Source organism: Dendrobates tinctorius, unplaced genomic scaffold (assembly GCF_039654945.1).
Source record: "Dendrobates tinctorius isolate UK_male_01 unplaced genomic scaffold, ASM3965494v1 ptg000024l, whole genome shotgun sequence".
In the NCBI taxonomy this organism is placed as follows: Eukaryota; Metazoa; Chordata; class Amphibia; order Anura; family Dendrobatidae; genus Dendrobates; species Dendrobates tinctorius.
Genome location: NW_027361692.1, coordinates 15,282,681 through 15,304,279, shown reverse-complemented (window position 1 = coordinate 15,304,279; position 21,599 = coordinate 15,282,681). Strand labels below are relative to the sequence as shown.

The window sequence follows — 21,599 nt, the reverse complement described above, 5'->3', positions numbered from 1 at the left end:
ATAAATACAGTCAAATGGCTTTCTGTAAAATCATTATTTTGAAACAAAATAGCCTAGTGTGGATGTTGTTCTGCATGGTTCACGATCATAAAACCACTGAAAAACTGTTTTGTCTCTTAAGAAGTCTACATAAGTAAATATATTATTGTCAGGATTTCCAATAAAAGCCCTATCCCAGACATGTCTTCCTATGCTGCCCACTGCTGCTCACATAGTGTTAACTGGGCTTTCATTATAAAGCTATATATGGTAGTTAAACAGTACCATTATTAGTTACTTATAGAAAAGGGCATGCTCAGTACAAAATATTATGATGTAATTTTGAATTTACATTTATTTCAACACAAACTCTATACTGTATAATATACTTTAAAGGGGTTGTCAGGAATACATTGAGCGGCAGTAGTACATGTGCCCTTGTACTTCAATTGTTTTCTTTAAAACTCACAGATATAGTCATATGTCTACTTGACTATTTCTGTCAATCCCATAAACATTATATGGAACATCAGCAAACATGATTTATTTCTCTTTCGTTCAAACTGGGGACAGAAGTCATAGAATGTTAAAATTCAAAGTGCCTCCGGGGTCATTGTGTACAACCCACTGCCCAATGTAGGATTCACTACACCCTCTCAGACAGATGTCTGTCCAACTTCTGTTTGAAGACTTCCATTGAAGGACAACTCACCACCTCTCATGGCAACCTGTTCCACTCACTGATCACCTTCACTGTCAAAAAGTTTTTTCAAATATCTAATCGGTATCTTCTCCCTATCAGTTTCATCCCATTGCTTCTTGTGTTTCCATGTGCAAATGAGAATAAGGATGAGCTCTCTACACTGTGACATTCCTTCAGAGATTTGCAGGAAGCTACCTTAGCTTTCTTTTTTTGCAGGCTAAACATTCGCAGATCCTTTAACAATTTCTTCTAGAACGTATTTTGCAGTCCATTTTCTATCGTTGTAGCTCATCTCTGAACTTGCTCCAGTTTTTCAATGTCTTAAAATATGGTGCTTAGAATTTGACATAGTATTCCAGATGAGGCCTGACCAAGAAGAAGTAGAGGGGGATAACTACTTCACGTGATCTAGACTTTGCCTTTTTTGCTGCTGCATCATACTGTTGACTCATGTGCAGTCTGTGATCTATTAGTATACCCAAGTCTCTTTTACGTGTGCTGTTGCTTAGCCCTATTCCTCCCATTCTATAGATGTAATTTTTGTTTTTCTTGCCCAGATGTAGAATCTTGCATTTCTCCCTGTTAAATAGTCTCTAATGTCCTTATTAGTCTACGTCTTTCAAGGGAAGTTGTCACCAGGTTTTTACTATGTAATTTGAGAGGAGCAGGATGACCCTAATTCCAGCTATATGTCACTTGCTGATTTGCCTGCTGTTATTTTGTTATGATCATTTTTTTCTCAGCTGCAGATCTAGCAGTGCTCTGAATGCTGAGCTCTGTATAACCCCACCTACACCACTGATGGCAATTTTCTGTGTACACTGTACATTGACAGAAAGCTGCTAATCAGTGGTGGGTGCTGGGTTACACTGATAAGTTGACTAGCAGGCAAAAAACACCTAGTCCTGAAGTGATAATCTTCTGCTGATAAAACTCTGATTTTATTGAGAGCAACACTCAGCCTAGTAAGTGACACATCACTGGAATCAGAGTTTCAGCTCCTATAACATGATGCTCTTGGATTACACAGCACAAACTTCTAAACAATACACCTGCCCCACCAAAATGTATACAGTTGAAGCTAGAAGTTTGCATACACTTTATGAAAAGACGCATAAGCATGTTTTTCTCAATATCTGGCATGAAATCAGAATAAACCTTTCCTGTTTTAGGTCAATTAGGATTATCATAATTATTAATATTTGCCAAATGCCAGAATAATGAGAGAGAGAATGTTTTAAGGCAATTTTATTACTTACTGCAAAGTCAAAAGTTTACATAAACTAATATTACTATGCCAAAAAAACTAGTTTTTTATTGCAACATCTGAGTCAATTAAAGACACTCATGTGGATGTATTTTAATGCACACCTGAAACACACTGCTTTTTTGTGTAGCATAATGTGAAAGTCTCAACAAATCAGCCAAGATATCAGGAAGAAAATTATGAACTTAGGCAAGTCTGGCTCATCCTTATGTTCAATTCAACAATTCTGAGATACCTGAGGTGCCTCGTTCATCTGTACATACAAATATACGCAAGTACAAACAAGATGGGAATGTGCAGACATCATACTGCTCAGGAAGGAGATGGGTTCTGTGTCCCAGAGATTAAAGTGCTTTGGTCTGACATATGCATATCAACCCAAGGAAAATGCAAAAGACCTTGTGAAGATGATGGCTGAAGCTGATAAGAATGTGTCAATATCCACAGAGAAGCAAGAACTGTATCAACATGGGCTGAAAGGCCACACTGCTGGGAATAAGCCATTACTCCAAAAGAAACATAAAAAAGCCAGATTAATTTTGCAAATGCACACATCTTAATTTTTGGAGACATGTCCTGTGGTCTGATTAAACTAAAATTGAACTTTTGGGGCATAATGAGCATCGTTACATTTGGAGGAAAAAGGGAGAACTTGGAAGCCTAAGAATACCATCCCAACTGTAAAACATGGGGGTGGCAGCATCATGTTTTGCAGTTATTTTGCTATGGCAGGGACTGGTGCACGTTACAAAATAGATGGCATCATGAGAAAAGAAGATTATGCGGCGATACTGAAGCAACATCTCAAGACATCAGCCAGTAAGTTAAAGCTTGGGTGGAAATGGGTCTTCCAAATAGACAATGACCCGAAGCATACTGCCAAAATGGTAGCAAAGTGGCTTAAGGATAACAAAGTCATTGTTTTGGCATGGCCATCACAAAGCCCTGATCTCAATCCTATTGAAACGCGCAAGGCATTCTACAACCCTAGATCAGTTATACCAGTTTTGCCTGGAGGAATGGGCCCAAATTTCAACCAACTATTGTGAGAAACTTGTGGAATGATATCCCAAATGTTTAACCCAAGTCATTCAGTTTAAGGGCAATGGTACCAAATACTAACGAAATGTATGTAAACTTTTGACTTTGCAGTAAGCAATAAAAATGCCTTAGAAAACATTTTCTCTCTGATTATTCTGGCATTTGGCAAATATTAGTAATTATGGTAATCCTAACTGACCTAAAATGGGAAAGGTTTATTCTGATTTCATGTCATGTATTGAGAAAAACATGCATATGTGTCTTTTTATATAGTGTATGTGTTAGGAACGGCAGAACGCACTAAATAAAAATAATAATAAAGTGCGTTCGCCGCTCGGGGTCTACCGTGCAGTAGGTGATATAGCAGCTGTTAAGTGGTGGCAGTAGCAATATGGCAGAGCAATCTCAGTTAACTAACAGAGATGCCAAAAAGTACAACACACAAATGACTGAGCCTGTTGTAGTCACAGTACTCAGTAAAAAACGCACACACGGTATACGGTCACAGGAGTAGCCCAAGACGGCGGCACTACGTCCGTCTAGACCTACCGCTGCGTTGCAACTGCGAACGCAAAGGAGGCTGCTACTTCAGCGCGGCGTGGACACTGCCGCTAAACAACAAAGGCAAGGCGCAAGCACAATGTCAGACGCTAGCAGCTGTGGAGGTTGCGGCAGAGGAGCGCTGGCGCTGATTCTAACTCAGTCCCTATCCACATGCCTAATATCAGAGGGAAGGGGTTTCAAATGAGTCAGTCATCAGAAACATGCATCCGTCCTCATACACACAGCAGCAAGTAAGTCTATACTAGCGCATGGCGGAACAGCCATGCATGCCTTTTATAGCAGCCGGGACCTTCTGCACGCTTCCAGATCTCTGAAATGGACCAATGAGAACTGGAGAGGGACCTGAGCACATGACTCCCGATCTCCAATGGGAGATCGTCCCATGAACTTGCCCAGTAAGAGGACAGAAGGACTTAGCCTCAGGAGAGATTTCCTGCAAAGCAATCTCCTCTGCAATCTCCTCTGCAGTGGAAAAATAGGAGGAGAGTGCAGAATGTGAGGATCTGGATCCCTGCTGAGTAAATGCAGAAATCTGACTCCTAACAGTATGTAAGCTTCTGGTTTCAACTGTATATGGCTTTGTTGCTGAATCTGAAAGATAATGTCCTCTATACCTTTAGTTTTGCAATCTTGACTGAAAAAAAATAATTTTTAATTCACATGTAAATGAGGCTTAAGTGTTCATCATGTTATGAAAGTACTTTCCACACCTCTGTCTACTGTCATGGTCCAGTCCGGTGTTTATTTACTGCTGTCTTCACTCTGGACTGGTCATGCGGGGGTTAATCTCCTCAGCCTCGTTCTGGAGCTAGTTGGGCTATTTCAGTCTCTCACAGCCTGCTGACCAGTGTTAGTGATAGCTAAAGCTTCCAGTTTAGAGCCTCTGACCCTTGTACCTTGGTGATCCTCCTGCCTTTGACTGGTATCCACGTGTATGACCCAGATTGATCTATGACCCCGTCTCTTGGTTTTCGTCTCTGCTGCTACGTTCCCTCTCTGGCATTTGACTCCCCGGCTTGTACCCCGACCACATATTTTGCCTCACGTTTTTGGACCCCATGCTCATGTTTTGGCTTTCTGACCCTCGGCTTGGTATTTTGACTACATGTATTGCTGCTCCTTCTGGTACATCTGCTCCTGATAGTTTCTGACTCGGTTCGCCTGACCATTCTCACTCGCTACCTGTCACACCTGTGCTGTTGCTCAATGTTGCTACTCTTAGTGTGTAACCTCTCTTCCCTCACCAGCTCCCCCTGGTGGAGGTTTCACTACAATATCATGTCATAGCTATTGCCAAGCTTGTCCATTGTCTTGTCTTCATTTAGAGTTGTGAAATTCCCGCATACAGCTTCCCATATTAATAACACACATTGACCTTTTAGCTCTTGGTTTTAGTACATATATAAAATGCCTTAATTTAAAGATCTCTATCAGTAACATATAGGCCTACGTGTAGTAATCAGTTAATGTTTGGTTTTTCTGCAACTTTTTGGCCTACAATTTTGTACAGATTTAATGATACGAAAGCCAAAAAATGACACAAATTCTGGCTTAAGTCTTTGTCATAGCAGATGTAGATTTTCTTTTCTAAGTCAACAACCTTTTTTATTATAAAATTAAGAAAAGTTTGTCTTTTTCAGTTAAAGCTTGTTATAAATCTCTGATTAAAGGAAAGTTTGAAAATTCAGGATGTTGTAACTGAGGGATAAAGATAGTTAAATAAAAAGTTGGCCATATTGGCTGTAAGAGCAGAATGCCAGCCTAGTGCTTAGAATCACAGTGGGACCTCCAAGTTGGCAGTAACGATATGTTAAGCTTATCTGTATTTCATGCAATTTCCATCTGGCATCAAATCTCAGACAAAACCCATTATTGAGATCTCTTCTGTTTAAAATGGTGTTATCAGGTCTTCTATCCAATTCCGTGGTCAAGCTTATTTAGAGACAAAATGTAAATTGGTCCCTGTTGAGATATCATTGCATAATCATTACTAAATTATATGAGGCTTAGCAGATCTGAATTTCTGTGATTTTCTATCAAAGGTGTAAAACTTTTTATTTTCCCAACTCAAAATGCTTATTGAGGTTTTGTTAGTTTTTGGTTTATAATACAACCTGCCAAATTATTTTCATTTGTCTTGAAAAGCATATTTAATTAATGACATGTCCTTATGGCATTGTTATTAATGTGGCCAGTGTATTCTGTGAGTCAGTCAAGATTTAACTCCAAAATAAGTGCTGTCAGATAATGTGGATAGAAAAAAAATTAGACAAAAATAATTTTTTAGTCATCCAATAATTAGTAGTAGTTTGTAGAGCTATTTTGGTTAAATCTTGAAATAAGATGAATTTGTTGCTGTTGACTACAGGCCATCAAAATCATAGTGAGCAAGAGACAACACTGTCACTTGCTAATTATCAATTCATAAGAGTTTTTTGATGAATTGGAAATTCTAGGAAAATATTGTAGGAATTTGGGCAGCAATTTTAATACAGATTCCTTTAGCAACGATATCCATTTGTAATGATATCATAAAATAGTATAGTATAAAAATAAACTGTGCTCTTCCAAATTTCTATACTAATAACTAAAATATACTAAATTATTCTGATTAATGTAATTTTAAGGCACAATATAATCAGACAAAGAGAAATAGAGAATCCCATGTTTTTGCTGAGGCTTTAAAGGAGTCTTTTTCAAAATGCATGATTAGTAGAGAACATTTTGAAATTCGAAATCGCCAGGTTCAGTATATTTTTCCCAAAACTTTCATTTGCAGCAAATCTATTGTAGTCCAAATACTTTGGAAAAGTGTAGATATAATTTTCCCATCCCAAATACTGAATCCAATATATTTTATTGTTAATAAAGCCTTATGGGAAGGAAAGAGAGAGCTAGAGTGAAAGAGGGATTCCAGACTTTTGACCATTCTTGACTGGTCCAGCCAGAGCCCTGACCTAAACCCAATTGAGCATCTCGGGAGAGACCTGAAAATGGCTGTCCACCAACGTTCACCATCCAACCTGATGGAACTGGAGAGTTTCTGCAAATCCTGGTGTGAAAAACGTGTTGCATCATTCCCAAGAAGACTCATGGCTGTACTAGCTCAAAAGGGTGTTTCTACTCAATACTGAGCAAAGGATCTGAATACTTATGACCATGCGATATTTCAGTTTGTTTAATAAATTTGCAAAAATTTCTACATTTCTGTTTTTTAGTCAAGATGGGGTGCAGAGTGTAGAAAAAAAGAAAAAAAAAGAGCTTTTTTGGCTGCAATGAAACAAATGGTGAAAAATTTAAAGGGGTCTGACTACTTTCCGTTTCTACTGTAAGTTAAAAAACACATTAAATGACATAAAACAAAGGATATGATAACACATGCTATGCAGAATACGAAAGACATTGTGCAAACAAATAAATAATTTGCAAAAAATATGATGTTGGAAAAATGTGTAAAATACCTAATGCAAACAATACCTAATAAAGCAGTAGTAACTACTGACAGATGACAAATATCCTGCTAAACATCTCAGAAAGCAGCATAATATATAAAGTGCAGAGCAATGTTATGAAAGTGTCAAGTGCTTAAGATGTGGAAATAATGCAGATTAATTCTGGAAGATGTCCTGCACCTGTGTTGCGGATCAGAAGGAATGGTTGTCAATAATAAAGCTATAATAACATTAGTCCGAACCTTATGTCTGCAAACAGGCCAGGGAGTGTCTATACAAGTGACATTTTTAGCAAGGCTTACCCAAGAGTATATTTACCCAGAGTTGGATTTGCGATAGTGGACCCCTTTATGTGCATTTTTGCTGTTCTTCCACAGAAGGGGTGCTTGAGATTTCTATTATCATTTCATACTACTGTCCTAAACTGAACTGTGACTTCCTGAACTTGGCACTAACTCTCAGTTCCCCATCCCCAAACTAGGTTAGCCATTACAGTTAACCCTGCCTAGGCTAGACTGCAACCCCAGTAGGTGTTACCCATGACAACATGCATGAATATAAAATACATTTAACCCCTTTGAGCAGACAATCAGCTCAACATTGTAAAAAGGTTTAAATGGCATTTCTTGGCTATCTCTAATCTTTTATACCAGCTGTGATAGTCCCCCATGATTTGCTGCCCTAGAACATGTCATGTGAGAGCCACAGGGCATTATGGGGAACCCTGACTAGCTGCATCTGTAATCATAAGTCCACTCTGTGACTTTTCAAGAGTGCAGCAGGTATTTTTTGGGAGGGAGTAAACTGCAAGAATCAAATAGCAAACTGTTAGCGGGGACCTGCAAATTTCAGGAAATTCAACTCTGATTGGATCAGATCATCAGTAGTGATAAGTTTGCTTTTTCTTACTGTAAATTATTTAGCAATAATTAAAAAAAATGCAATAAAATAACTCAACTTACCATTATCACTCATGCATGCAGCCAGGTTGTAAATCTGTGTTAAACAGAAATAGATGTATCTGCATATGCCTCTTATTGAATGTAACACTTCATTATGTATCACATAGGTTTATGTGCATTCTTCTGATAATGCTGCCCAGAAACTTTTAAGGATAGCTTATATCACCTTCCCAACCAGATTATTGCTGTATATGGAAGAAATTATGGTCTCCTATGAACGCCAGCTTCAGGCTGGCTTTCACAGGATTACCCTTAAGATAGTCACAGTGGTCTTCATCAGACCTCCGTCTGTCATAGCAACCCATTTGCGCCCTGAGATCACGTTGTAGGTCCACCACTGGGCCTTCAAATGATGCTGTGACAAACAGTGGATTTTAACAGCTTAAGAGTCATGGGTGGAGCTATGTTCTACTCATGACTGTTTAAAGCAGATGATTTTGACATGTGTACAGGATCATTATCTATTTGTAGAAGCCATCATCCTTTCAACTTCAGCTTTTTTTACAGATAGTGTTTGCATAAAGAATTTGTTGAAATTTCAATGAATCCATTCTTCCCTCTACCCAGGAAATGTCCATGTGCCATTGGGTGCAGCATTACTCAAAAGTATAACTGATCTACCTCCCTTCATGACCCAGCCTATTTTGACCTTAATGACCTGGCCATTTTTTGCAATTCTGACCAGTGTCCCTTTATGAGGTAATAACTCAGGAACGCTTCAATGGATCCTAGTGATTCTGAAACTGTTTTTTTTCATGACATATTGGGCTTCATGTTAGTGGTAAATTTAGGGCGATAATTTTTTCATTTATTTATGGAAATTTGGCAAAAATTTTGCAATTTTCAAATTATGAATTTTTATTCTGTTAAACCAGAGAGTTATGTGACACAAAATAGTTAATAAATAACATTTCCTACATGTCTACTTTACATCAGCACAATTTTAGAAACAATTTTTTTGTTAGGAAGTTATAAGGGTTAAAAGTTGACCAGCGATTTCTCATTTTTGCAACAAAATTTACAAAACCATTTTTTTAGGGAGCACCTCACATTTGAAGTCACTTTGAGGGGTCTATATGGCAGAAAATACCCAAAAGTGACACCATTCTAAAAACTGCACCCCTCAAGCTACTCAAAACTACATTCAAGAAGATTATTAACCCTTCAGGTGCTTCACAGGAACTAAAGCAACGTGGAAGGAAAAAAGGACATTTTAATTTTTCCAGCAAAAATTTTCTTTTAGCATCAATTTTTTCATTTTTACATTTGCAACAGGATAAAATGGGTCCTAAGATTTGCTGGACAATTTCTCCTGAGTAGACCGATACCTCATATGTGGTCATAAATCACTGTTTGGGTGCATGGCAGGGCTCAGAAGGGAAGGAGCGCCATTTGACTTTTTGAATGGAAAATATGTTGTAATATTTAGCGGTTGCCATGTCGCGTTTGGAGAGCCCCTGTGTTCCTAAACATTGGAGCTCCCCCACAAGTGACCCCATTTTGGAAACTAAACCCCCCAAGGAACTTATCTAGATGCATAGTAAGCACTTTGAACCCCCAGGTGCTTCACAAATTGATCCATAAAAAAAGTAATTTTTTTTTCACAAAAAATTTTCTTTTAGCCTCAGTTTTTTCATTTTCACATGGGCAATAGGATAAAATGCATCCTACAATTTGTTGGGCAATTTCTTCTGAGTACACCGATACCTCATATGTGGTTATAGACCACTGTTTGGGCACACAGCAGGGCTCAGAAGGGAATGCTGGAATATTTAGCGGTTGTCATGTCGCGTTTGGAGAGCCCCTGTGCACCTAAACATTGAAGCTCCCCCACAAGTGACACCATTTTGGAAACTAGACCCTCCAAGGAACTTATCTAGATGCATAGTGAGCACTTTGAACCCCCAGGTGCTTCACAAATTGATCCATAAAAAAAGTAATTTTTTTTCACAAAAAATTTTCTTTTAGCCTCAGTTTTTTCATTTTCACATGGGCAACAGGATAAAATGGATCCTACAATTTGTTGGGCAATTTCTTCTGAGTACACCGATACCTCATATGTGGTTATAGACCACTGTTTGGGCACACAGCAGGGCTCAGAAGGGAATGCTGGAATATTTAGCGGTTGTCATGTCGCGTTTGGAGAGCCCCTGTGCACCTAAACAGTGAAGCTCCCCCACAAGTGACACCATTTTGGAAACTAGACCCTCCAAGGAACTTATCTAGATGCATAGTGAGCACTTTGAACCCCCAGGTGCTTCACAAATTTATCTATAAAAAAATATACTTTTTTCACAAAAATTTTATTTTAGCCTCAGTTTTTTCATTTTCACATGGGCAACAGGATAAAATGGATCCTACAATTTGTTGGGCAATTTCTTCTGAGTACACTGATACCTCATATGTGGTCATAAACCACTGTTTGGGCTCACGGCAGGGCCCGGAAGGGAAGGATCGCCATTTGACTTTTGAATGGAAAATTAGCTCCAATCGTTAGAGGACACCATGAGGCATTTGGACAGCCACTTTGCGCCTAAACAGTGAAAAAAAAACACAAGTGACACCATTTTGGAAACTAGACCCCTTAAGGAACTTATCTAGATGGGTGGTAAGCACTTTGAACCCCCAAGTGCTTCACAGAAGTTTATAACGCAAAGCAGTGAAAATAAAAAATCATTTTTTTTCCTTTTTTTATTTTCACAAGGCTAACAGGAGAAATTGGACCTCAAAAGTTGTTGTGCAATTTGTCCTGAGTACACTGATACCTCATATGTGGTTTGAACCACTGTTTGGGCACATGGGAGAGCTCGGAAGGGAAGGAGCACCAATTTGGAATGCAGACTTTGATGGAATGGTCTGCGGGTCATTATGTTGCGTTTGCAGAGCCCCTGATGTGCCTAAACAGGAGAAACCCCCCACAAGTGACCCCATTTTGGAAACTAGACCCCCCAAAGAACTTATCTAGATGTGTGGTGAACACTTTGAACCCCCAAGTGCTTCACAGAAGATTTTAGCGCAGAGCCGTGAAAATAAAAAATCATTTTTTTTCCTCAAAAATGATTTTTTAGCCCGCAATTTTTTATTTTCACAAGGGTAACAGGAGAAATTGGACCCCAAAAGTTGTTGTCCAGTTTGTCCTGAGTATGCTGGTACCCCATATGTGGGGGGAAACCATTGTTTGGGCACACGTCAAGTCTCGGAATGGAAGCAGTGACGTTTTGAAATGTAGACTTTGATGGAATGATCTGCGGGCGTCATGTTATGTTTGCAAAACCCCTGATGTGTCTAAACTGTGGAAACCCTCCATAAGTGACCCCATTTTGTGAACTAGACCCCCCAAGGAACTTATCTAAATGTGTGGTGAGCACTTTGAACCCCCAAGTGCTTCACAGAAGTTTATAACACAGAGCCGTGAAATAAAAAAATAATTTTTTTCCTCAAAAAAATGATTTCTAGCCCTCAATTTTTTATTTTTACAAGGATAACAGGATAAATTGGACCCCAAAAGTTTGTCCTGAGTACGCTGGTACCCCATATGTGGGGGGACCACTATTTGGGCATATGTCGGGGCTCGAAAGGGAAGTAATGATGTTTTGAAATGCCGACTTGATGGAATGGTCTGCGGGCATCATGTTACGTTTGCAGAGCCCCTGATGCATCTAAACAGTAGAAACTCCTCACAAGTGACCCTATTTTGGACACTAGACCTCCCAAGGAACTTATCTAGATGAGCATATTGAACCCCCAAGTGCTTCACAGAAGTTGATAACGCAGAGCCACAAAAATAATTTTTTAGCCACCAATTTTTTATTTTCCCAAGGATAACAGGAGAAATTAGACCCCTAAACTTGTGCAATTTTTCCTGAGTATGCTGATACCCCATATGTTGGGGTAAACCACTGTTTGGGCACACGTCAGGGCTTGGAAGGGAGGGAGCACCGTTTGACTTTTTGAACGCAAAATGGCTGGAATCAATGGTGGCGCCATGTCGCGTTTGGAGACCCCCTGATGTGCCTAAACAGTGGAAACCCCTCAATTCTAACTCCAACCCTAACCCCAACACACCCCTAACCACAACCCTAACCTAACACATCCCTAACCCTAAGCCCAACCCTAACCATAATCCAAACCCCAATACACCCCTAACCATAATCCCAACCCTAACCATAATCCCAACACACCCCTAACCCTAATCTTAACCCCACTTCCAACCCTAACCCTACTTCCAACCCTAACCTTAATTCCAATCCTAACCCTAATTCCAACCCTAACCCTAATTCTAACCATAATTCTATCCCTAACCCTAATTCTAACCCTAACACTAATAGAAAAATAAAAATATTTTATTTATTTTATTATTTGTCCCTACCTATGGGGGTGATAAATTGGGGTGATTTACTATTTTTTTACTTTGATCACTGTGATAGGATCTATCACAGTGATCAAAATGAATGAATGGAATCTGGCAGATTCAACGGGCGCACTGCGCATGCGATTGTAGCTGGGGGGCGAAGCCAACCCCCTGGGGTGAAGCACAAAGCCTCCTGTATGTGCTGGTCAGGTGACCTTTCAGTGACCCCAGTCACCCGACCTGCAGGGGGGCTAACAATTCATGACGCCACATAGGCATCATGGGTCGGATTGGTACCGATTTTCATAATGCCTATGTGGCATCAAAGGTCGGGAAGGGGTTAAAGGTTGGTGAGATGTTCTTTTCCTCCAATTCTGTGCCATTTTTTCTCCACAAACACCTTTGATCATTGTGGCCAAAGAGTATTATTTAAACCTCATCGGTCCACAGTACTTGTTTCCAAAATTCATCAGGGTTGTTTAGATGTTCTTTTGCATACTTCTGACACTGAATTTTTTTGTGGCATGCAGGAGAAGGTTTTCTTCTCATGACTCTTCCATGAAGGCCATATTTGTGCAGATGTCTCTGAACATTAGAACAATGTGCCACAACTCCAAAGTCTTTTAAATCTTTCAGAAGGACTTTTGCAGTCAAGAGGGGGTTCTGATTTGCCTCTTTAGCAATCCTGCGAGCACCACTCACTGAAATTTTGCATGATCTTCCAGACCTTATCTTGAGTTCCACTGGTCTTGTTAACTACGATTTCTTAATTTTATTTCGAACTGAGAAATGAGCAACTTGGAAATGGTTTGCTATTTTCTTATAGCCTTCTCCTGGTTTGTGGGTCTCCACCATTTTCATTTTCAGAGTTCTGGGCAGCTGCTTAGAAGAACCCATGGCTGCTGTTTTTGGCACAAGGTTAGAGGAGGCTGGGTTTTTATAAAGCTGGGAAATTTGCATCATCTGGCCTTTCCTAACTATGATCGTATACAAGCCATAACCCTAACAGAACAATGAAGGTCTGAAGCCTTGGTCAAAGATATCCGAGCACTCAAATCTCCAAGGGGGCCCAAACATTTGCATCTGCCTATTTTACTTATTGCAAATTTTAAAATGTAAAAAATTATAATACACTTTTCTTTTTGCCTAAAATACAAGGTAAATGTGTCATCTTTAACATTAGGCCTTTTAGAGATCATTTCATATTCAACTTGCTTAACTAATCACAATAACAGTAATTTTGATCAGGGGTGCCCAACCTTTTACATGTCGCTGTAATGAGTGCGGATCATCTAATTAGAAGTCAATCAGTTCTCTTAGGCTATGTGCACATGTATGCAGAAAATTTCTGCATAAAAACCGGACTCCTTCGCAGAAACCGCGCGGTTTTTGCGCGGTTTTTATGCGTTTTTTTTCCGCACGGCCCCAGACTCATAGAATTAGCCAGAAATGCGGAAAAATCCACAAAATTAATGAGCATGCTGCGTTTTTTACCGCAAAGCTTTTTTTCGTGGAAGAAAGCGCATCAATATGCACAAAAAGTGCAAAATGCATTAAAATAAATGGGAAGCTTCTTTTAAGCGTTCTTTAAGTGGATTTTTTGGCAAATCCTTGAAAAAAACGCGAAAAAAACGCGAAAAAAACGCTGTGTGTGAACACAGCCATACTGGCTATTCATATGGGCTAGCATAAACTTAAAGGGACAGCCTTTTTTTAATACAATCCTTTTGTCACCATGCAGCCTGAATGTTGTTGTCAGCACCTCTCCTGTTTACTTAGGGCATGTGCTCCCCGACAACAATGAATCTGATTAGCTGAGAAATGAGCATTTTGCTTATTTACTAACTGATCATTAGTGTGATTACATGGTCTGATAATCAGGAAATCCCTTTAGATTATTGAAAACGTTGCCCCTCTGTGCTTTTTATTGCTGTTATTATTACATAATATCCAAAGATCTGAAGCAATAGGGTTTTCTTTTATGTAATTCATTAGTATATTATTGTTTTTATTATTCTTATTTAGAAGGAATTTGTATGCAATAATTATTCACCACATTTCTCTTACAGACCGTATCTGACACAAAAGGAGAAAAAGGTGACCCTGTGAGTAAGACTGTGACATATTATTTCTGCTCCAAATTGTATCATTTATAGAATGGTTTCAGATTAAATATTTTTGGCATTGAAATTGAATCAATTAATCTGTTTCAAACTTTAATGTGTTTTTATGGATTATTGGATTTACTTGCAAGTATTGCAAAACCACTGCAGTGATGTAGGACTTCTTAAATGACTGAGAGATTGTTTGATTAGAAAATAATCAATGCCAAACACACAAACAGATTATTCTATCTCAATCCAAGACCCAATGCCTGGATGAAGTTCCATTTTCTAAATCTGAGCAAATAACAATATGTGGTAAATATTAGGAGTACTCTTCTATTATAACCCCACATAAATTAGTGAGATTCCTATTTATCTTTTCACACAGGCAACAAATAACATATTAATGACCTACCTTTGGGATAGCATGCCAGTAGCCAAGATGCTGCTCGTAAATCCAAATATATGAAAAATTCAGCACTCCAAAGGTATGCAGTGAAGTGTAGGAGTTACTTATTCATTAAATCCAAAATTATTCAGAATAATTATTAATGTTTCAGCCCTGAATCTTGACCTTCATCAGAATTGTCACGCTCGCGCCTTGGCTGAATGGCGAGAACTGGGGGGGTTTGTGGCCCCACTGTGCCACAAACCAGACTACCCTGGAAGGGGCGTGACTACGACAGCTACCTTGGTCTTCACTGGAGCCTCTGATGGTGAGGTCAGACTTGTGTGGCAGATAGCTGTCGGGTGCCACTCCAGGGTGGTGTCTGGCTATGGCTGCTGGTCCCACTTGGGGACAAATCACTTTGACAGAAGCTATAGACAGGCAGGCAGGTAGACACGACAGGCATGGCTGAGACGCTGGGCAAACAGGCGTGGCTTGGAGACACAGGGCAAGCAGGTATGGCTTGGAGACACAGGGCAGGCGGGCACGGCTTGGAGACACAGGGCAGGCGGGCACGGTTTGGAGACACAGGACAGGCGGGCACGGCTTGGAGACACAGGATAGGCGGGCACGGCTTGGATACACAGGACAGGCGGGCATGGCTTGGAGACACAGGACAGGCGGGCACAGCTTGGAGACACAGGGCAGGCGGGCATGGCTTGTAGACACAGGACAGGCGGGCACAGCTTGGAGACACAGGACAGACTGGCGTGGTATGAGAAGGGACACAGCAGGTGCAGGAGTAGGCAGGAGGGAGTGGTGTATGTTGGAACAGGATTAGGACCTGTTCACACAGGAGGTGCAGGTATGGATACAGGCAGGAGTGTGGAGTAGGAGGAGCCGCAGGAGTGTGGAGTAGGCAGAGCCGCAGGAGTGCGGAGTTGAGCTGAACCACAAGGTCTGTGGAGAAACTGCAGCAAGAAGTTCTGCAGCAGAGAAGACAGAGCTGCAAGGGTGCAGATGCACAGACAGAGCTGCAAGGGTGCAGATGCACAGACAGAGCTGCAAGGGTGCAGATGCACAGATGGATGTTATGATGAGTCACCGAAGGAGGAAAAAACAAAATACCAGCTAAGTCCAGAAAAACCAAAGAGGTTGGCAGCTATCGGATTGCAGACCACTGAACCTATCCACAACAACTAGCAGTAGCCGTGGGGGGTTCCTACGGTGCTCTAGACCCCTCGATCACAGCCAGAGAACTATATAGCCTAAAGACAGAAAGGGGAAAAACTAAACTGCCCCAGAGCAGACCCCAAAGCAATAGGCAGCCCCCAACATATAATGACGGTGAAGCAAGATGAAAACACTAACACAGATAGAAAGATAGGTTGAGCAAATGATGGGGCCCAAGCTAACTACATAGGGCAGGATAGGAAAGCTGCTGTCTGCCATCCGCCAAAAACCCTATCAAAATGAGCCAACCGACTGATAGGAAAAACAGGCCCTGAAGTCGCTAGGCTTCAAAAGACTATATCAGCACTCAGGTATATTCTGAAGACAGAGCAAAATGTCAACAGATCAGAGACAAAAATGGAGTTCAGCTCAGCCCCGGCCGGGGATGGCAGAACTCCCAAAAAACAAGGCAAAACAAAAACAAAACTGAAGAGTACAAAGAAGAGCAGAAAACTTAGCTTTGAGATGCAGGAATCAGACTGGTCTCCAAGAATCCAGCAGGAAAATCACCAGCCAGGAAGAAGGGCGTCGGCAGCCTTATATCCAGTCCTCAATTCCAGGCACCCAGTCATCATCTAGCTGCCCATGTGTTTGGTAATCAGCCTCACTACCTTCCTTCACCAGAGGAGGGAGTTCATCAGACCTCATTGGTGAAGGGAAAAATGAACTCACAACAGTACCTCCCCCTTGAGGAGGGGTCACCGAACCCTCATCCATGCCACCAGGGCGATCCGGGTGAGCCCGATGAAAGGCATGCACCAATCTTTCGGCATGAATATCAGAGGCAGAGACCCAGGAATTATCCTCCTGACCATAACCCTTCCACTTAACCAAATACTGGAGTCTCCGTCTAGCCAGACGGGAATCCAGTATCTTCTCTACCTCATATTCCATGTTACCTTCAACCAATATAGGGTCAGGAGGTGCCACCACAGGAACTACTGGTTCAACAAACCTCTTCAACAAGGACTTATGAAACACATTATGAATTTTAAATGTGACAGGAAGAGCCAACTGAAAAGAGACCGGATTAATAATCTCCAAAATCTTGTAAGGTCCAATAAATCTAGGCTTAAACTTAGGAGAAGCCACCTTCATAGCAATATTTTTTGATGACAACCAAACCATATCACCCACCTTAAACTGGGGACCAACGGTCCTACGTCGGTTGGAAAACCGCTGGGACTTTTCCTGGGAGAGAGACAACTTATCCACTACTTGGTCCCAGATCTGGTGCATTCTCTCCACCACAGTGTCAACACCTGGGCAGGCAGAAGGCTCCACCTGCCATGAAGAAAATCGAGGGTGAAAACCAAAGTTACAAAAAAAAGGTGACATCAAAGTGGCAGAACTAGCTCTATTATTTAAAGCAAATTCGGCCAAGGGCAAAAATGAAACCCAATCATCCTGATCGGCAGAAATAAAACATCTCAAATATGACTCCAAAGTCTGGTTTGTTCTCTCCGTCTGCCCATTAGTCTGAGGGTGAAACGCAGAGGAGAAGGACAACTGAATTCCCAGCTTGGAACAGAAAGTCCTCCAAAATCTAGACACAAACTGAACTCCTCTGTCAGATACAATGTTCTCAGGAATCCTGTGCAAGCGAACCACCTGTTGCAAAAACAAGGGCACCAACTCAGAGGAAGATGGCAACTTAGGGAGTGGTACAAGATGGACCATCTTAGAGAATCTATCACAAATCACCCAAATAACAGTCATTCTCTGAGATACAGGCATATCAGAGATAAAATCCATTGAAATATGGGTCCATGGCCTCCTGGGCACCGGCAAAGGCATCAACAAGCCACTAGAGCGAGAACAAGGTTTAGACTGGGAGCAAGTCCCACAGGACTGCACAAAATTCCTGACATCATGAAGGTACTGTCACACTTAGCGATGTACCAGCGATCCCGACCAGCGATATGATGCGGTCAGGATCGCTGGTACATCGCTAAGTGGTCGCTAGTGAGCTGCCACATAGGCAGATCTCACTAGCGACATCGCTGGGGACGGGGATCGCTACTTACCTGTCACACCAGGCGATCCTGCATCCTCCCGCCCGGCTCCACGCGTCGCTCGTCCTCACAGCAGGAAGCGCCACAGGAAGCTGATGACGAGAAACAGTCCTGAACGTTCTCGCGCGATCAGCGATAACCAGCGGGGGAGCCAGTCGCTGGTAAGTATCAGACAGAGATATCGCTAGCAATATCGCTATAACGTCACTAGTTATAGCGATATTGCTAGCGATATCTCTTAGTGTGACATGCCCTTGAGACAAGGCGGGCCACCAAAAAGACAGACTCACCAGATCTGTAGTACCAAAAATACCTGGATGACCAGCCAATGCAGAGCAATGAACTTCAGACATCACTCTCTTCCTCCACTGGTCAGGAACATACAACTTTCCACTGGGACAACGCTCAGGTTTGTCCTCCTGAAACTCTTCCAGAGCACGTCTCAAATCGGGCGAGATGGCAGAAAGAACTACCCCCTCGCCTAAGATGGTAGCAGGCTTAGTCACAACAGGAGAATCAGCAAGGAAACTCCTAGAGAGGGCGTCTGTCTTGACATTCTTAGTGCCCGGAAGAAAAGAGACCACAAAATCAAAACGTGTGAAAAACAAGGCCCACCTAGCCTGTCTAGGATTCAAGCGCTTGGCCGACTCCAGGTAAATCAAGTTCTTGTGGTCAGTAAGGACCACGACTTGGTGTCTGGCTTCCTCCAACCAATGTCTCCACTCCTCAAATGCCCATTTCATGGCCAACAGTTCCCGATTCCCCACATCATAGTTACGTTCGGATGGGGAGAACTTTCGGGAAAAGAAAGCACAAGGATTCATTTTAGATGTCACAGAATCTTTTTGGGACAACACCGCTCCTGCACCAATCTCAGAAGCGTCCACCTCCACCTGAAATGGGAGTTAGACATCAGGTTGCCGCAAAACCGGAGCAGAAGTGAATCTTCGCTTCAGCTCCTGAAAGGAAGAAACAGCCTCCGGAGACCAATACAGCACATCAGCACCCTTCCTAGTCAAATCCGTCAATGGCTTGGCAATACCAGAAAAATTAGCTATAAATTTCAGATAAAAATTAGCAAAACCCAAAAACTTCTGGAGGGCCTTCAAAGAAGTGGGCTGAACCCAATCATAAATGGCCTGTACCTTGGCCGGGTCCATTTCAATAGTTGACGGAGACAAAATAAATCCCAAAAATGAAATCCTCTGTACCCCAAAAAGGCATTTCGATCCCTTGACATACAGGGAATTCTCCCTCAAAATCCGGAACAGAGTCCGAACCTGTTCCACATGAGAGTCCCAATTCCTGGAGAAGATCAAAATATCATCCAGATAGATAATCAAAAATGTATCCAAAAAGTCACGGAATATATCGTTCATGAAGCACTGGAAGACAGAAGGGGCATTAGTGAGCCCAAAAGGCATCACCAGGTACTCAAAATGTCCCTCTGGAGTATTTTTTCTGCATTCATCCCCATGCTTAATGCGAATAAGATTATACGCCCCCCTGAGGTCAAGCTTGGTAAACCAGCAAGCACCTTTAACTCTGGAGAATAGATCAGAAATCAGGGGTAACGGATACTGATATTTAACAGTAATTTTGTTGAGGGCACGATAGTCAATGCAAGGCCTTAATGAACCATCCTTTTTAGCCACGAAAAAAACCCGGCACCTAAGGGTGAAGAGGATGGTCTAATATGACCCTTCTCCAATGCCTCCTTAATATAGGATCGCATAGCCTCGTGCTCGGGTACAGATAAATTGAAAAGCCGACCCTTGGGGAATTTGCACCCCGGGTTCAGCTCAATTGCACAATCATAACTCCTATGAGGAGGCAAAGACGCAGACTCATTCTCACTAAATACATCATAAAAGTCAGCCAAATAGTCAGGAACATCATGCGACTGGGGAGAGGTGGAGAAAACAGGAGCATCACTAAGGGCACACCGACAACCCCAACTCACCACAGACAAAGATTTCTAATCCAGAACTGGATTATGGATTTGCAACCAGGGAAACCCCAGAACAATGGTATCATGCAAATTATGCAACACCAAAAATCTGCAATTTTCTTGATGGTCTGGGGAGACCCGCATTACCACCTGGGTCCAAAACTAAGGTTTATTCTTCGCCAAAGGAGTAGCATCAATACCCCTCAAAGGGATAGGCGTCTGCAGAGGTGTCATAGGAAATCCACAACATTTAGCAAAATCCAAGTCCATCGGGTTCAGAGCTGCTCCTGAATCCACAAAAGCCTTGGCAGAAAATGTGGACAGGGAGCAGATCAGAGTAATTGCCAGAAGAAACTTAGGTTGAACACCACCCACAGAAAACGTGTGTGCATAACGTTTCTCTCGTTTAGGACAGACAGAAATAATATGCGAGGCATCTCCACAAAAAAAACACTGCTTATTACGCCTTCTGAACTCCTGACGTTGCGCCCTAGACAAAACTCTATCACATTGCATAGGTTCAGACATTTGTTCAACAGGTGGTAACATCTCTCGTGTAGTTTTGCGTTCACGTAAACGCCGATCCACCTGAATGGCTAATGACATAGAATCGTCAAGACCAGAGGGAATAGGAAATCCCACCATAGTATCTTTTACAGTTTTTGACAAACCCTTCCAAAAGAGGGCTGCCAAGGCACCATCATTCCAGGTAGTAAGGACCGCCCACTTTCGGAATTTTTGACAGTACAACTCTGCCGAATCCCGACCCTGGCTTAATGCCAACAGGGTCTTTTCAGCCTGATCAATAGCATTAGGTTCATCATACAACAACCCCAAGGCTTGAAAAAATGTGTTCACATTATTCAGAATAGGATCATCAGGTTTCAAAGAAAACGCCCAATCCTGGGGATCGCCGCGCAGCAAAGAGATGACAATTTTAACCTGCTGCGCAGAGTTCCCCGACGAGTTAGGCTTCAAGGCAAAAAATAATTTACAATTATTCTTGAAATTCAAGAATTTAGACCGATCCCCCAAAAATACATCAGGAGTAGGAATCTTTGGTTCAGCAGCATGTGAATGAGCAAGATAGGCGGAAATTCCCCGCACTTCAGCAGCAAGCTGCTCCACACGATCAGACAATTGCTTCATCTCCATTGAGAGAAAAATTCCCCCTACGGCCTCAGAGATATAGAGGAAAAAATATGCACACAAAAAAAAAAAATTCTGACACTTTTTTTTTTTTACAATTCTCTCCTGCTATTGAGTACCCTAGGATCTGCGGTATGGCTGGTGATTCTGTTATGATGAGTCACCGAAGGAGGGAAAAACAAAATACCAGCTAAGTCCAGAAAAACCAAAGAAGTTGGCAGCTATCGGATTGCAGACCCCTGAACCTATCCACAACAAATAGCAGTAGCCGTGGGGGGTTCCTACGGTGCTCTAGACCCCTCGATCACAGCCGGAGAACTATATAGCCTAAAGACAGAAAGGGGAAAAACTAAACTGCCCCAGAGCAGACCCCAAAGCAATAGGCAGCCCCCAACATATAATGATGGTGAAGCAAGATGAAAACACTAACACAGATAGA

The 21,599-nt window shown here is 41.7% G+C and overlaps 1 protein-coding gene across 1 annotated transcript in view; it reads left to right on the top strand.

The window, feature by feature from the left end:
* COL19A1 (collagen type XIX alpha 1 chain) overlaps positions 1–21,599 on the top strand; it is a 1,445,738-nt gene that overhangs the window by 1,036,358 nt on the left and 387,781 nt on the right. The window contains exon 21 of the mRNA XM_073569423.1: positions 14,389–14,424. Coding sequence (XP_073425524.1) covers positions 14,389–14,424 — 36 coding nt within the window. The remainder of the gene's footprint in view (positions 1–14,388; positions 14,425–21,599) is intronic.